General features: G+C 29.3%; 1 protein-coding gene across 19 annotated transcripts in view; it reads left to right on the forward strand.

Annotated features, from left to right (window-relative positions):
* The window catches only part of LOC118180639 (cell adhesion molecule Dscam1-like), a 243855-nt gene that overhangs the window by 74667 nt on the left and 150088 nt on the right, over positions 1-19100 (forward strand). Inside the window, exons 2-3 of one of the 19 annotated variants that reach the window (XM_085822626.1) lie at positions 485-775; positions 3985-4278. The exons of 11 other annotated variants lie outside the window; for them this stretch is intronic. In XM_085822626.1, coding sequence (XP_085678752.1) covers positions 485-775; positions 3985-4278 — 585 coding nt within the window. Of the gene's footprint in view, positions 1-484; positions 776-2322; positions 2469-3984; positions 4279-6451; positions 6568-7675; positions 7970-9400; positions 9523-11141; positions 11436-11927; positions 12096-14760; positions 15052-18529; positions 18698-19100 lie in introns of those variants that run through there. 7 more of the 19 variants (XM_035349757.2, XM_035349794.2, XM_035349765.2 and 4 more) reach the window with 7 other exon arrangements.

The following is a 19100-nucleotide window of genomic DNA, read 5'->3' on the forward strand; positions in this document are numbered from 1 at the left end:
TTAGCGACATAGTATCAAATTTAAAAGGCAAAGTTTGCTTTCGAATACAGTTGAAAGTTTGCACAACTGCCATTTTACTAAAGACTTTTAAACTCTTACCAGTTAACTACATTTATGAAACGTAATGTAACCTCCGGAAATATGATCCGATCAAATATGGTTTTCAGTTTAAAATTTATCCGAATCGTAAACGCTGATTTAATCTGTACACTCTATTACTATTTCTCCAAATATCTAAATGTTTGTTGAATCTCTTTTTTTGATCTAATAATTTTAAATATTAGCAAATTCTCTTAGTATATAGCCACCATTTTTATAATCATGATAACTTCTTTATGTGAAACTGAAGAATATTTTTAATGAAGATTTTTCTTTCTGTGTTTCTTCAGTTTAGTAGTACTTGTGCTAAAAATTTCTTTGCCTTCAATCTTAGTGCCATTTAGAGTATACTATCTTTCAAATGAAGTTATATTCCTCTACCCAGGTATCGTCCCACCGAAAATAAGTCCGTTTCATTTTTCTGGAGAGCTGGCGTTGGGAATGCGCGCATCCGTTCAGTGTGCCGTGATGCTCGGTGATCCACCTTTTGAATTTGCTTGGTTCAAAGATGAAGAACTATTAACAGATTCAGCAAGAATTTCCATTCGCAAGTTCGACGACTTCACGCTGAACTTGGTTATCCTAAAAGTGGACGCGAATAGCAATGGCAACTACTCCTGTAAAGTTTCCAATGCAGCAGGACAAGATGAGAAATCGGCCATGCTCTATATAAAGGGTATATGTGTCCATTGAAACTATTTATCGTAAATTTAGAGGAATGTTTTTAACTCAGTTTTAGATATATCGCATTTTAATTTTAACAATGTTGTTATTTCACTTGTTGTTGTCATCCAACTATTATTCTCTGTACTTATTAATAAGTTAACACGAGGGGTATCCCCCCCAACCGCCCATCATTTTTAAGTTCTCTTTTGTGTACATAATGGGGCACCATGTTTGGTTTGGTGCGACATATTAGATTTCAAAATTTGTAAAGGTTTACCAAAGTTTTAGATAAAACTAAGTTGCGTGTGAAACGTTATCTTTGATTTTTTCGATGTAAAAATTAATGTACGACCACCGGTTTTTATGGCAAATCATGAATGTTTTTCCTTCTTATTTAATTTGAACTCTGAAAATTTTATGATTATGTTGCTTATAAAATATCTGTTATTAGTTTCTAAATAAAGAACACAACTGGAAACCCATTTATAAACGTTATTAATCGCTCTGCCATTTTTTATGGATTGCTTAATATTAAACAATGACGTGATTGCTTGATGTCTGTGCTTATATATAGTACTAAAAACATCAGATTTCTGAAGAACATCGACTTGAATAATTTGGGAATTTTCTTTGTCTATTCTAGTTGCTAGCAGCAGCTAAATATACGACTTGTGAGTAAAATATATTATGTTTATTATTTTTAACGTCTGCTTTACTGTTTAATGATACCAAAAAAACTATTTTGTGTAGAAACGTTTATAAATATCGATGCAGTATTCTGAAGGATATTTAATTTCTTGAATATGGGCATTTACGGTAACAATTTCGCTATTTCTGACATAGTAATAGTGATCAGAATAAAGTTTTATGGCGATGCGTTTTATCATTTTAGTTTCTGTAATTTTGGGCTTTATTTTATTGCCGCTATATCATTTATCGAATTGTTTATATTAAGTTTTTTTTCACTCAGAATGCCACAGTACCTGGAATGTATAGGTGACTATATTCGTGTTACTTTCTAGTCGAAGTTCATACTTGAGAATTTTCCATATTTTACACATATTTCGCAGCGATTCAAATAGTTCCCTTATACATTAATTTATTGCCACTGTTATACTAGGAAAAGATGCTATTTCTTGAAGTGTCGCTGTAGTTTTTTTAATTAGTTGTTAATTAAGAAATATTTTACTTTTTACTGTCGTGAGTAATACTGGGAAAGAAATATTGTATTTAGTGAATATTCAAGAAAATTACTGTGGCATTTAAAATAGTAAAAAACATATAAAGCTTTTTGTTTTTGTAAGCATTTATAATTATGCATTGCGGGTAATGGCAAACCAAGATTTCTGTGATGTATTTTTAAATGGATTTTTTACTATTTTCTAATATATTTTTATTTGTATTCTTTGTCACTGTGTGGCGCTACCATACCATACTCGTAGACAGACAGCCATTAAAATGTAGTGTTTGTTGCAGTCCAGTTCATCACACAGAAGCCTCAGTGGAAACGTTCGAACCTCAGAAGTGACAATCTGGGGATATACTGCGAATGCTGAAATAAAATATAATTATAAAATCGTACGTAATTCAGTTTTAGAATATATTTGCAACGAGAACGGTGCACCTAATGTCTCATACAAGCCTGTGTTGTTTGTTTCTCCTCAAACTTTCAGTCCATCTATCCCTCATAGCTATTATGCGAAGTAAGTCTAATTTTACCAATGTAGCATTTGATGTTATGCTTTTTAATATGCTTTATCATCTTTACTCATTCCTTTGTTTTTTCAATTATGAATCCAGGGTTAAAGCATTTTTTATTGCTTTTATTATCTCACAAAAATAACTCATTGCTGTATATTCGCATATACTGTATATATACTGCAATGAAGCTAAAGTCCATTATGTGTAAAGGATACTGCTAAAACTAGAGCATAGTATGCAAAATATATATAATATCTGAAGATATTTGTTCTCTAAATGTGCTTTCTTAAAGCAACCGTAATTTTTTTCTATTAATATTTTAAAATCTTTAGTGGGTTTTTTCATAATATAAATAAAGCATCTTTTCCTTTATTGAAGCAACTTTACTATTTGCTAAGTATTTAAAATTATATATGTATAGATCTGAGACTAGGCTGTGCTTCGTTTTTAGACTGGGAAATTAAAGAAATTGTATCAAAATTTAGATTGCAAGTCATCATTTTCATTTTTGTGAGTTAAATGCAAGATGATTGTAGTAGGCAATGAAAAAATGTGTTAAATCAAGCTTTCCTATTCGTATTTATAGCTTAATACGTAAAATGCAAAAATTATTCATGAAGTTAATTTCTAATCTTAAGCTTGAACAGCTAGTTGTCAAAATACAACTATTCCTAATAAGTTTTTTTCCTTCTGTCAGGAATGAAACATCATTTTGTAATTTATAAATCAAATTTCAGCAAAGAATTGACAGAAAAATTGTCTAGTAAAAATGGCTTAATACAGTAATCTTTTAATAATATTTTGAGTATTTCTTTCTATATTGATTTCTTTTTTCTAAAAAGAGTAAAATCCTTGTATTTTGCCATAGAATATCGGAAACGCTTATTTTGACACTAGAAATGTCTCTAGCTAAGTCTTTACAAAAATATTTACCCCTTACGTTATGTTACGCTACCATACATATTTCCATTCTCTTCCGTTGGCAGGTATTAACACTGTGCCGACCATAAGATCTTTGATTTTCTGGGACTCGGAGTCGCCCATAGCCAGCTTTGAGTGTTGTCATTCAGTAAAACTTAAGACTTCCAATTTATCTTCTAAATTTATTTGTCTGTAATTACTTAATAAACTGAACGACTTAAAAGCAATAAAAGAGGTTCTTTATAATTATAATCTTTACTTAAAAATTTTAAATATTTGATACAATTTTAAATATATTTAAAGTAACTTTTATGAAAATTTATTGTATACTTTATAAAATAAAAATACTTTTAACTCCGTGCTATCTAATGTATCTGGTACAGAGTTGTTTATTTTCTTTTCTTTTGTATAGTTACTTATTTTTATTTATTTATTTATTTATTTGGTCTTAAAATTTAACTGAAGGAAAATATTGTGTGTTATTTTTTGAGTTATAAAAAATACGTTCTTACAATGTTTTACTATGCGAAAGCTAAATTACTTTTGACTGCTTATTATATCTATGACAGAAATATTTTATTAAATATTTCTTTGTAGGTCAGAAAGTCCCAGAAATCCGACCATTTCATATTTCTGCTGATTTAGAAGCAGGACAGAGAGTTTCTTTGATGTGTTCGGTAGTACACGGAGATCCGCCATTTAGTTTTCGGTGGTTAAAAGATGGCTCCGAAATCCAATCAAATTCCAATGTTATCATTCGTACTCAAGATGATATCTTCATTTCAAACCTCGTGATTGCTAAACTGGGACCCGAAGACAACGGAAATTATACCTGCAAGGTATCAAATATGGTAGGCAAAGATGAACATTCGGCTGGGATGTTTATTAAGGGTAAGATATTATTCAAACCTCACAAGAAATATATTCTAGAAAGCGCTTCTAAAAAAATTTTAAAATATTCTCTTGCCTTCGAAGTAATTTACAGTTTTTGCTGAGACTTTTATTCTAAATAAATTTTATTTTAAATCTTTATTTCTTATTCTATTGCATACTTTTTATGCTACTACAGCGGAACTACGACTCTGTCAACGAAGTATTCCGAAACAGGATTGTAATTTATGCATGCAACAATATTTCGAAATACACTGATAATTCAAATTGAACCAACCATATTTTTTTTTTCTAAACTACATTACTATCCACAGAGCTTGTTACAGAAAAAGTGATATCTTCAAATGCAGCAGTTAGATAAAATATTCAAATAATTCATTTCAGTCGTTTTATTATTAACTGGCTTACTATAATATGTGTTTCCTGTTGACTTTGATTGCAAGATTCTGCTCATTTAGGGGGGTAAATGAGCCCCTCATTATGAGTCGCGGAAACTAATTGATTTCAGTTGAATTCAACAAATATCCGATTACTGTTAATAATACCACAAAAAAATTGGATTTGAATAAATATTGAATATTAATTATTATTAACAACGACAGGATATTTACATACAAATGACTTATCATCGTTGATTTTATACCTTTTTTCTACGGTAATTTTCGTAAGGAGATGATTTTTATAAGTTCTTACAGTATGTTGATGGCATTTTGTTCTGTTAAAGGCATACTAATGACATTATTTATCTTAAAGACATTTTGTTAACATTATATTTTGAGAGTGTTTTCTACGGTTTATTACATTATTTTGATGACAAATACTTTTGATCGCATTTATATTGTGTTGAAGACATATTGATGATATTATTTATACTGAAAACATATTGTTACATTATATTATGATAAAGAAATGTTGGTAGCATTACATTATGTTGATGACATAATATTGTTCATATTATATTATGTTGATGACGCGATAATGTGTTGATGTTAATCCACTTGCATTTTCTCAAGTTAAATATGCACTTGGAATTCTAATGTTTTTTCCCCTCATCACTGTCTAAGGGAAAACTTTACAGCTAACACTGAATATTGGTAAAGATATATAAATTTCTTATTTACTTAAAATTACAGTAAATAAATGTAGCATTTAATATTTGTAGTCTGGTTGAAACTTCCATGCAATATTTTATTTATACATCGATTCCATTATGCATTAAAATTCAAAATCATTCATCATTTTCATGAAAATGCAAAATCATATGTGTAAAATAAGAAGTGAAATGGAACGACATTTAAGCAGGAATTGTCTGTTTTTCTTCTCTGTTTCTGCTAATTGCAAACGGGAAAATGCTGCTTTTCAATGTTTTTTTCCTGAATTTTTGTGCTAATTTGTAAATTTCAAAATCTTTCCGAGTTCAATCTTAACATTTCATACATTTCATATCTTTTGTATATGATATCCTTTTATGCTAATCATTTGTACTTTAAAACATGCAGACTTCCGATTTTTAAATTGTAACCGATTTGAAGCAGTATTAAGTATAAATGGAAGCTTTTGTAAATAATTTGAGGGCTTTTAATTGTCAAGTCTTAGTCACTAAACATTATTGATATCCTTCTTCTGTTATGGTGGTGTTCAGTTTCAAAACCCGCAGGCTTTTCCCTCACATAACTGAGTTTATAAGGCATATAAAATCTGTTATTTCTAGTAACTCATTTAAAACCAATTTATTTATTCCTTATCAGCTCATTCAAACAAGATTAATGCTTTGCGCATTATTGAATTAATTCAAGAAAAAATTAATTCGAAGCACATTATTTTTATTACAGCTATAACTTTTGACATCGTGTATGATACTACTGTTTTTCAAAGAGATGGAACGTAATATATATGTGACTCTTGTATATACACTTCTCGCATTTTTTCTTCTAAGCTTTAACTCATATTTAAAATATTTACTTTTGTATACTTTTTCATTGTGATCGTTGTCACTGTGTGGCGCTAGTATACTGATATACGTCATGAATATGGTTGTGATGAAAGCACAAACTACAGCTTCTTCACTTATATCGATACTGACAAAACGTTTCAAAACGCATCATTCCTTGTTTGCTATGCTTGTAATAATATTTTAACGGCTTCCTTTCTCAGTTGTTTTTTATATCATAGAAACAATTATCTAGAAATATTTCACTCTGTTTGAAAATCATATCAAGTTAGCTGAGATGAAGTACTTGCTTCTCCTACGTGCATCAGTCTTGCTATACATCTTTGGATATGTATTGGGTAAGTTGTATTTTATGCATCCTTCGCTATTAATTTAATATTTGCGCAACATTTACTGAATTGCAGTAAAATATTAATACATAAAAACATTTTAAAACTAGCACCTTTAAGATTATGTGATTAAAGGTTTATGTGATTTATAAGTGACGCATTAAATTAAACGTAGATCTACAGAACTTGAAACATTCAGTTGTATCTCTTTGTAAGCAATTTGTCGCTGATGGTGTCCAAACATATGATGCTAGATCTTCAATGCGTGGGATTCTTAAAGATTTAAAACACATTGAAAATACATGTCTGCAAACAAGCTTTGCATCGCGTTATATTCTTTAGGATTTTAAACACACCGAAAAAGTTTCTTCATATAAGCTTTGCATCGCACTATATTCTTTAGGATTTTAAGCGTACTGCATTGTATTGTTTAGAATCGCATTATATTCATTAGAATTTTAATAGTGCTAAATAATGAGAATTCGAGAATCAAAATCAAAAGTACATAAAGGTTTTATTTTTGATTTATCAAGCTTACAGTTAACCATTAAAACGCTTTTGTCTTTTTAACATCTGTAATTGCTACATACGGAAAACCACCTAAATTTTACAAACTGAATGGTGTGATTTTAAAATATTAAGAGTAGTTTTATTATTGTGTAGTAAGATATTTGTATTTTTTTTATTTCTGTAAAATTGCAGTTAATTGTTTTATTTTTTAAATGCATTTATTTTAAATATAAAATAATTGTCATTTGGAATTCTCTCTTCTTTGTTTTTGCAAAAAACTTTGAAACTTTCACAATTTTTACTTTTTTCTCCTCTGCTCAGTGAAAATTAAAAATAGATTTCTGTAGATTTAACGGTCTTTAAATTTTTTTTTTTTTTTACTTTAAATAGAGAATCTTTTCTGGTTCTCACAATGTCATATTTTTTGGGAGGAGAGATGCTGTAGATCCGAAAATTATTTTTAAAAATTATGGGTCGTTTTTCTACATTTTTATCCAAAAAAATAATTAGAATAATTCCTTTATATTTATTTTTCTGACATATTTTGCATACATATATATATTTTAATCAAATTTGTGAAATTTAGTGATTTTTTCCATGATTCTAGGAATGAAAAGTCCGGAAATAAAACCTTTTTATATCTCTGGCGAGCTAAAAGCTGGTAAACGGGTAACTTTGACCTGTTCAGTCATAGATGGTGATCCACCTTTTACTTTTCGTTGGATGAAAGATGGCCATGATGTTCAGCCGACCTCAAATCTAATTCTTCGTACCCAAGACGATATCTATATTTCAAACTTAATCATTGCTAAACTGGGTCCTGGTGATAATGGTAATTATACATGTCGCGTGTCGAACAGCGAAGGGAGCGACGAACATTCGGCCACTCTTCATATCAAGGGTAAGAATCTAAAAGTGAAATGAAAGGAGAATATTTAATTTTACACATTTAAATTTACGCATGTTTCTATTTTTACATATTGCAAACGAATCTATTTTATCTGTTTGTTATACTTGTTATTATCTGAATGAAAATTTTAGTTAGTGATTGTAAGATTTTGGTTTTAAAAGGCTAATTTTTTATGCGCTACGTTTGGCATGATTACATTCCATCTACTGTTAATACAGCAAAGTACATTTATTCAGTTTTAATGTTACGCAAAATATTTATATCAAGTTTGCATAAGAATTTATCTCAATTTTTAATTAATTGAATTTGTTTTCGCACAAAATTCAATTGATTAAAAATTCAGTCGCTGAACTAAACTGTTTCGTATCTTATTTTTACCCTCTAGTGTCATAGAGTCTCATTCAAATATCAGTTTGAAAATTAGCTTATTAAGAAATATTTGGTACTACTAATTTAATAATGAAATATTTGGTATTTGGTGTATGCATTATGCCTATTAAGAACGGTACGCGATTTGGTACGAAGCCTTGTGCATTTCCGAACGTGGGTTTCAACTCTGATAATTTCATGATTAACTTCTAATCTTTAAAATTTTATTTCACTTCGAGTAGCTGCATTTGACATTCAGATGTATCGTTTTAGTTATTTATTACTGCATTTTAGATTCAAATCTATCGTATCAGTTATTTATTATTTTACATTTTTCAACATTTTCAAATTATTTTCCAATTACAAAACTTCATGTTAAAGTAAATTCATAGTCACCTGTGTTTTCAAATTCATGTTATACCTCAGAAAAGACTTTGAATATTGAACAGAACTGAAATTTTAAAATTTATTAACTATTATATTCTATTATGGGCACATAATGCAGGTTACAGAACGGGAATGCAGGAATCCTGCGAGAATGCAGGATGCATTCTCGACTAACTACTGTTTTGACTCATTCTTCTGAAATATTTTTAATCTGTATGTGAAACAATCGTGACTTTTTTGTCACTCTTGAGTTGTGGAAAATAATAGAGACAATGATGAATATTTCTAAATCATGGTAATTTATTTAGATTATATATTTGTTTTAAGATTCTTAGATTTCTGCTGAAAATTTTTTATGTGTATTTTATATTATAATCAATGCTATGTAACATATATCCCTTTAACATTTGTCATAGAGGCATATTCTGTGCTTCAAAATAATTTTAATTGTAAATATTTTAGCTTCTTGTTCCGTTTTCTGCCCCTATGTGGCGCTACTGTCCTATAATGTTGTAAAATAAACTGCTAATAGGATCTGGTGTGTTAAGATCGTCCATTACCAGTACGTATCAGTTTCCTATACGGAAGTCTTGTGGTGAAATTCCTAAAATCCACAGATCTATTACTAAGTAACGTATTCTTAAATTCGAACTAGTATAGCAAACTTAAGAAATTTTTCCTGTTACCTGAAGCAAGTCATAGCTGGTATGCCAATATGATTTCGTTTAGAACGGACTGCTTTCTTCTGGTGATTGCACTAGTTCAAAATTTCATCGCATCTGGAAATGGTAAGTCTATTTCTTGAATTTTTAAATTTTTTTTATGCTTTGATTAGTATAGTTATGCGCTTAAAGGAAAGCAATTTGTCTGAGATAGTAATAAATAGATAATCTCGTTTCTCACTTAAATGTCAGAAACATGTCAGTACGATACCGCCACATCATGCTGACAATATCAGTCATGCTAACATCAATACAGATATCCTCTTACAAACGTGCTATAATTTCCATAGTCTCCTTACCAAACATGTGCATATTGAGTACATATGAACAAATTTAATATTTCTTCGATGGTTTGAATAAACTTATCTTTGTTTTCGGTTATATTTTTTGCAATAAATATTTTACAGAATTTCCTCATTTTAAATATCTTCTAATCATATAGCTTTGTATCAAGATTTTCTTTTCTAAAATACGAATCTTGGAATATTATCTCTTACTTGGATGTAAAAAATCAATGCAGTCATTGCTTGGATCATGTGTTTCGAAAAGTAGATTTTCTTTTTATGCATTATTAAACAAAATAAAAAATAAAATTTATATTAGAGAAATTTAGTGATCAAGAACAATTGATAATATGATGATTCTGTTTTATAAATTTAGTGTTTTTAGAATATTCCAAGGTTTGCTTTTGTGCCATAGTCAGATGATTTATGAATAGCAGAAGAAATCAATTGTGAATTAATCCAATAATTATTCGTCATAACTCATGAAACTCTCCTTTCTCCTACACTTAAAAATCTGCTATACGTGTCACTAATGGCTATGGATTCTATTTCACTTTAAGCAACTTATTTACCGATTTGTTATTATATTATTCCTGCGCATATTAAGAATATCAATGTTATCAATTCTAGTACAAGGTAATCAGGGACGGGATCGTCGGTTTCTAATATTTTTTGCCTTTTTAGTTTATTTTGAAAACTGTATCCACTAATGTCTACCATGCAAGATTATAGTGAGACATTAAATAAGCAAGAGTTACGTAAAGTTTTTCTAGCCGAGCATTTGCAGGACATTACATGGTGGATAATAAAGCTTAGTATTTTTTACACTGTTACTAATTTTAGAAACCTCTAAAATATGCATAAACCGCTTTAATAAAGATTAAAACTGAGATTTAGCTGTTCAGTTGGTAGAACTAATTTTGTTTTCAGTATCACGGATCCCGAGAGAAAGAATATTGGTTAAGGTGGAGAAAATATGGATAATGATTGCAAATTTATAGCATTATAGCCATGAGGTGAAAGCTTTTCAAACAAGAAAGAACTTCATGACGAGTAGTTTCAAATATTTTTTAGATTGAAGTTTTGGGGAAAGTTTTCTAACCCTGTAAATTTTATAGAAAATTTAATTTCTGAAGAATAAGAAGAGTTAAATAGGTTATCTCTACTTAATATTTAGTATATTTACTTCCATTGTATTTTGACCTTACTTGCCAAAAAAGTAAAAATCAACGTCGTCAAACAGAATAAAAATTTGCGTATTTTTATTGAGTTCTCTTTAAACTTGAATATAATGGCTCTGTGTGTTTAATGTGTTACTTCAATTTATACATAAATGCACATTTTTGTTTCATGAAAACTTTTGCAGATTAGTATTTTTAGATTTTTTCTTCATATATCCAGGTTTGAAGAAACCTGAAGTCCGTCCTTTCCATTTCACCGGTGAATTAATGTCAGGTAAAAGAGTTACATTAGCCTGTTCTGTCATCGATGGAGATCCTCCATTCCGTTTTCAATGGTTCAAGAATGATGACGAAGTTAAATCTGGAGGAAATATTCACACAAAAACATATGAGGAAGATTTCCTTTCGAATCTCATCATATCAAAACTAGATTCAGAGAGTAATGGTAATTATACTTGCCGAGTATCAAACAACGTGGGTTTCGACGAACATTCGGCCATTCTTCTCATGAAAGGTATGGGATTTACTGCGTAAGAAGTTTTTTAAAAATAATTCCTGAGCTGCTAATTGTAAAACTAGTCATCAACTTATTTGTATTATATTTGTGTAAGATATCTTAATATTGCACTTTTGGTATGCTTTGCAGTGAAAAAAATAACAAAATATTATCAAAATTTTGCAAAGCATAATCTAGTAAAAAGTGTATTTATGTTATTGTGACTCAAGTTTCAGGGCTTTTTTATATTTAAATATTTAGTGGCATGATGTGTAAAGACTTCCTTTTCTTTTGATTTGACTTTTTTTTGTATTTAAATATGTAGTGACATCATGTGAAAGGACATCCCTTTCTTTTGATTTCGTATTTGTATAATAATTTTAACTAAAATCCTTGTCACTGTGTGGCGCTAGTATACCGCGTTGAAATAGACAGTTATCCTTTAAGATAGAAAGCTGCTTCATATTTTCATCATAGCCATTCACTTGCTGTCTGTGTGTTTTGGAGTACCCTTGTTTTAATCTGTATGTTAACTATAAAAGCAAAAATCTCTGCAAATTTAAATTCGTGTTCACATTTCTTCACTCACAAGCATCATCGGTGTAATCGCCAAAGAAATGGAAAATTGGCTTTTTCTGCTGACGTTGTTCTCAACGCCTGTTTTTGCAATACTTTCAGGTAAGTCCCCTTTTTATACTATAATAATATAATATTAGCTGTATCTATGAAAATCACTGTCTTCATTTCGTACTTTTAATTTACATCTTTTGATTTGACACTTAAAAGAGTTACATACATGAGCAAAACGTTATAGTAAGTTTTACTGTCAATGCGCGAAGCATAGTGATCGTTATGCTAATATACGGTCAATTTATATAAAGAATTTCTCTTTGAAAAATGATGCACTGTTATTAGTATACGATATTTTTAGAAAAAGCAGAACAGATTATAATATTTTAAATTTAAAAAGATAAAAAAAATTATAATTCAAAAGAGGCCTTTTGCCATAAGTCAGACTTAGGTACGCAAATAAGTGACAAATGGAAGAATCGATATTTTACATACCCAAGTGTCAAAATTTATCAGACATTTTGCTGTTTTTTTTTATATAATTGGACTGCTATATATAGCATTTACTAAATTGTTAAAAAAAGGGGGTAGAAGATTAAAAATAAAAATAAAGGAATTTGTATAAGCTAACTATATTAATAAATAGTTGACTCAATTTTCCATCGAAAAGTTCTTTTGCAAATACAATATTTTTCTGTAGTTAAAAAAAGGGGGGGAATGAAAATGAATTGTATTGCGTGTTAGATTAATTACACTATTAAATATGCGGCTCACTTTTCGTTATACTCTTTCTTTAAAACCATTATATTTTAATAATAAATTTCTTAAACTATTTAATCATTATTTTTTATAAGATGCCATTGCGTTTTTATATATAGTTCGTTATTTATATGCAAAGTGTTACGAGATTTCATTTTATAAAACAATGAATAGAGTCATGAAGAAATGACATTTATAACGTTATAACAAGCAACACTTTTTGTGGAGGTTAAAGATGTAATATTTCCTTCTTTTAACAATTTTTGAGAAATATAACAATTTTTGAATAAGTATGCTATGAACTTGGAAGTTCTTGCTCTATTTTTTTCGTCTTTAAAGCTAATAAAAGCAAATTTAAAATATCATGCTCAATTCTTTCTAACCATACGATGATTTAATAAGTAATATTAAATTCAAAGCATTAAAAATGTTTTATTTTGATAAATATTCATTTTCACTTACTTATTTAATTTTATTTACATATAAATATGACAGTGCAGAAAGTTTGTTTGTGTGTTGTTAATCAACTGTGATAAAGTAATCGAAGGCTCATTTACAAAAAGAAAAAGTAGCATGCTTGTAAATATGTCAGGAAATTTTGCACATATTTATTGTAGAATTATTCTGAATGACCGCAGTTTGTCTTATAATTTAATTACATTACAGGAACTTTTTAATAACTTCACATTTCGTAAAGTGCTACGATAGTTCTTTGCGATTTGGCATTTCTTCTTATTATTCTTTTTTCTTCCTTCTCATTAGATTTTTTTCATTTATTTTCGGAACTGCAATTTGAGAGAGAATTCAGGTTTCGATTTCCAGATTTTCAATTTAATAACAAGGAATTAAGAAAGAATATAAGATTATAAAAACAGAGTAAAACAAATTCATGGTTTCTTTTTAATACGCTTCTATTTTAATTGCCTTAATATTTCACTTTCTGTAGAAAGGCTGTAGCTTACCAGTCTAAGGTTGATAAGAGAACTATGCTTGTGTGTTTTCCAGGTGACTGCTGCTTGTTAACAGTAATGTTCCTTAATTAGTGATCTATTTCAATCAAGAACATTATCAAATTAAAACTTCTAAATTTCTCTGAACTCCAAAACAAAATCAAATAAACATTCTAGCAGTGTGTCGCGGAGAAAGTCAACATGGCATTTAACACGTAGTTTTCAGCTAGAATTTGCAAACATGAGTAAAATTGTAACATATTGAACGGTCTATTCTTCAGTGGCAAGGGTGGATGTACAGGCTTGTATAATGTATATTATTACCACCTTTTGCATCATCATTTATATTATTATTGTTCTGCCCCAGAGCATCTCTTATTGACACAAGTGTTTTCAAGGAACCTGATAATGATTTACTTTTATTTATGAATACAGATTTTGTTTTTTAACAGTTTACCCAATTAATTCAATATGGTTAATGAATTAATGATTAGAAACATTTACTGGAAAATTTAGTCTTTTAGTTTTTATGTTTTCACAATTGTTGATACTGTTTTTCTCCTATATAAGAATAAATCTCTGTTTTTGTTAATGTAGGTACTTTGTTTCAGATCTTGAACTTTATTCCTGAATGGAATGGAATGAATGCAATAAATACTTGTCCTGTCTTTGCTAGCTTCTTATGCACTTCTACAACACTCAAATCTGTCTGTTGAAAAGCGACACATAGTTTAAAAGCTAAAATCAGAGGTCATAGCTCATTCATTTTTGTTATTTTGTTGTTTAGCTGATAATTAATATTTTTATTTCGCACCCTTATGTCGACTTCGTAAAAGATAAATGGATAGATCGAATCCAAAACATAATTTAGAAAAAGTGTCCAAACATTATTTTAGTTTAATTTTATGTATTATATGGAATGTAAATTTGGCACACAAATAACTGTTGTAAAATTTTAGCTTAACACGTAATATGTTTTTTCCATCAATTTATTTTATATTGTATCATTTTATTCGATACTTTCAATAGGTATTATTTTCTTCTTATAATTTTTATTTTTTCAGGTCTTCGAGCTCCCAGAATAAGTCCTTTCCATTTTCCTGGGGAGCTGGGCTTGGGAATGAGAACATCGGTTCTTTGCGCCGTTAGCTATGGTAATCCGCCGTTTAATTTCTCGTGGCTAAAGGACGGAGTATCACTTATGCCAAATTCAGAGGTTTCCATTCGAAAGATAGACGATTTCACTATGAATCTTGTCATAGCGAAAATCGAAGCAGATAGTAATGGCAACTACTCATGCCGAGTGTCCAATGTAGCTGGCTATGATGAAAAGTCGGCTGTTTTATCTATAAATGGTATGTTTTTGCCTAATGCTTCCTTAATAAAATAAACATGAAATATAATAAATCGTTATAAGTTACGTTGAAATATACCGCGGGACTTTGCATGTTGGTATTTCTTAGAATACATTATTTAATGTTTTGAAGGAATTTCCATATACTGTGCTTTGCCATCTGTTGGTCCTCAATTCCAAAATATCCAGCAGAAGATTTCTGAGATATGATTGATTCAGTTTTGAAATTCAAATAACGATTTTCTTTTGAAATTAAAATAATGATTGTTGCATATATAATAGATATTAACTGTACTGAAACGCCCAGCCATATGTATGGATGAATATTTTGAAACTGAATTGCGTTTATTTTTTACCATAATTTAGTTTGCCGTAAGTGTTTCGTTTTGATTATCCGCATTCACTTTCTCTTCACTTCTCTCTTCAGATTAATAGTTCCAAGTCATTCTACGTGATGTTGCGCTACATCTGTATGGTTCTGTATATTTTTTGCGCTCTGAATTAAACATTTTTTTCAGTATTTTATAGCTACTTTGGCTATGACGAAATTTAAAAAGAAATCTAATTACTTTTTAAATTATCAATTTGCAGTAATTTCATTATCAGTATGAAATTAACTTTGTATATATAAGTAGTTAGTATGTAATTAACGTGTGAAATCTCACAAAACCTGTTTCATAATTTATTTAATTTATTACAAAATGTAGTTCTGAAAATGTGACTTGATAAATCATAGTTTTGGTAAGAAAACTATTAAGTGATGATAGGCGTAAAATAACATTTTATTATGTAGAATCTTGCGAAATAATTTAATACTGTGAAACGTTAGTAATGTGAAGAAGAAATTGAAATAATATGGAAGACTTGCTCATATCGCTAAAATTTTGAAGGACTAGTTTTTTGAAGTCTAGAAAGTTTTTTGATTGCCTTTTGATTGGCGGGAAAAAAGTACCTGTTTCCAAACACTTGCAACGGGAAAAAATTTAATCATTTTTATGCTATCAATGTTTTAAATGTTCAAACCAAACTTTTAACCGTGTATGTATATATATATATATATATATATAGAGAGAGAGAGAGAGATGCATGTATATATGTGTGTGTGTGTGTGTGTGTACGCGTATATTGTAATGAACGATATATATAGGATCTATAAGTATTTTTACGTATGCTCAAGCTCTTTAATTTTTCCTACAAAGCTTTTAAGGGTTCAGTTTTATATATTTTATTGTTTTAAGTAATTTTCAGGTGTTCGTACATAAATTGTAGTTGCTATTGTTTATTTTTAATACTTTGATTCTCAAACTTTTCCGATTCAAGACGCACTTAGCTAATCTAATCTAAAGCATAAAGTCTAATATGATTTAAATTTTGAATTATTATTACTTTTATAATTGATTATAATGAGTCACCTTTTAATGGGATGTCTGTACTTGCAATGTTACACAGAGTGTGCCTAAACGTAATCTCACGGTTGGCTGACATCTTCGAAGTCATCTTCGAGATATTAGTCTACTTTTTTACTTTCACTACTTTAACTCTATAACATGTTGATTAGAATTCCTTGTTAAGTCTAACAGATTCTTCTTCTTATCGAAGGTGACCTCGACTTTTTCCCGTGTTCTTTTCACCAGATATACCGTCTGGAACTGCACCGAAGCTTTTAACTATTACGCAACCAAATTAAGGAATTATCCACTTTTGTGCCTGAAATGAAAAGGGCAGGGTATTATTTTACTGCTGAAGTCTGTGGCGTTTTTAAGATATCTGTTACTTACTTGTTCTTGTATTTTCTATGCTTTTTGACTAAGATAATTTTACATCACTCACATGTATACCGTGAAGTTGAGAAAGTAAACGTAATTGCTAAACACTGTATTACACTGTAGTTAACGTTGTAGTTATCTTACAGTGACTTCATTTATAGGCAGGAAAAAGTAAGTTATTGTAGCATGTTTTAACTATTTACTACGGCTTGGCTTCAAAACCTATTCCATGGTAAATACACTATAAAATGTTTCGCATCACATTTCTGTGTGTTATAAAATAAATATTTAAATACGAAAGCTTTGCTACACGCCTAATAAGGCTTCGTGACACAATAATTTATAGTCAAGAAATCACTTAACTCGCACCCTATATATAGCAGTAAGTTATTATATATAGCAGTAAGTTATTAGTATATATATGTATCATAGATTTGTATCCATTTAATTTTCTCCTACGTCATAAAGAGATTATTGTTTCGTTTTAAACTGCTTCTGTATGCTAATTATTCGAATACATAACGTTTTATTACATACCGTTCATATTTTACTAGAATGTATTCTAAGTTTCAGTATTTTTCACTCTGTATAACTAAAAATGTAAAACATTATCTATTTATTGAATGCTGGAGCTCGTTCAGTGTTTCCTTTATTTAATAGATCGTAATAAATGAATTTAATCATAAATAAGCTGTTATAAACGGTAAATATTGATGTATGTATCTTTTGCGTATTAAGAATGTAACTTATTGTGTATGGCATTTTCTTATTGAAGACATCGGCTAATCGCAAAATTGGCAAACTCAAAAGACCAAATTTGTAAATCTCCAAAACCTGTTTGGTGATTGCTTTAATAAAGAAGTGCCATGTGTTTTATTTATGGTGTTTAAGCCTAACTGATTTTATTTTCGAAAAGTTACTGTTGCATTTTTTAAACTTTTGTTCATGAAACTAATTTTATCATGACAGGACAGTATTAACAACTTTTGAAATTGTTACATATTTTGCGAAGCACGGGAATATTTAGAGAAATAATTGCCTTCGAATTTATATTATTTGAAAGAAAAAGATATATGTGCTTTACTGAAGTGGTTGTTTAATTGTAGTTATTACCAAAATACAATTCACCTTGTGTCCATATGAATAAAGCTGATCGAAAATTTTTAGTCATTTCTTACGTATTGTCTTCTATTGCGCATCTATTTATTATGGAAAAACCGGTCCTATAAGTATGTCTTAACATCATCAAATCACATTTAATTTGAGAACTGATTTTGGAATCAACAGTGACCTCTAGCTTGGGTTTGTGTGCTAACTTCATTAAAAAACATAAAACTGAAAATATTCGCAATTGAGTAAGCTTTCATTTTGTTAAATGATAGTATCATTCTGTTCTGAGACAGTGAAGACTTAATTTTTTTTAAATTGCAAAGGAATAAAATAACTGTTATTTCTATATTTAGTAGATGATTATTTTATTTCCTTTGCAAAACGTTATGATTAGTAATTTTTTTCAAAAAGTTTTTTGTAGTTTTCTTCTCATTCTACAAGTAATAAACTTATATCCTTTTTGATTATTCGCCGTTACACATTTTTTGTTTATGTTCTCTGTCACTGTGTGGCGCTAGCTTACCATGAACGCTGTCATAATCACTAGTATGGAAGTGTCTGACACAACAGCAAACATTTTACTGAGTCGTGACAGAATAATATAAACGAGCTTGGTTTTATAACTTCTAGTTATACAGTTGTATTTATATGCATTAAAAAGTGTTTATACTTTGAAAATTTTTAGTTATTATTATCTGCTTAACTTCGAAATGAAGTTCTGGCTGTTTTTCCTGCAAGCACTCCTCCTTCTGTCTGCTAGTCTCATTACAGGTTAGTCTATGTTATTTATTGCTATAGCATGAAGTTTAGCATTCAAATTTTTTAATGCTTAATTTTGATATTCTAGTGTTGCTTCAACAGAAAACATGTTATAAAAGTATTTTAACGTATTATGAAGAATGCACTTTTGCCACTTTCATGAAAATTCGCGATGTATTTGTATCAATTTCTAAAACTTGCATGATCTGAACCTTTCTTTTCTAGTATAGAAGGCAAAGATATTATGGATAAAGTATTTAGAACGTGTATAATGTTATTAATTAGGGATTTTATAAAATTATAATTGAAGATTATTAGAATAGTCATGTCTTTCTATTATTAATTTTAAGAAGTAATCGTTTCAATTGATTTTATATTTTATCACAAGTATTTGTTTAAATAAATGTATCCTAGT

Source organism: Stegodyphus dumicola, chromosome 8, assembly GCF_044657685.1.
Source record: "Stegodyphus dumicola isolate Sdum_Otavi_A_Nest chromosome 8, ASM4465768v1".
NCBI classification, from domain to species: Eukaryota; Metazoa; Arthropoda; class Arachnida; order Araneae; family Eresidae; genus Stegodyphus; species Stegodyphus dumicola.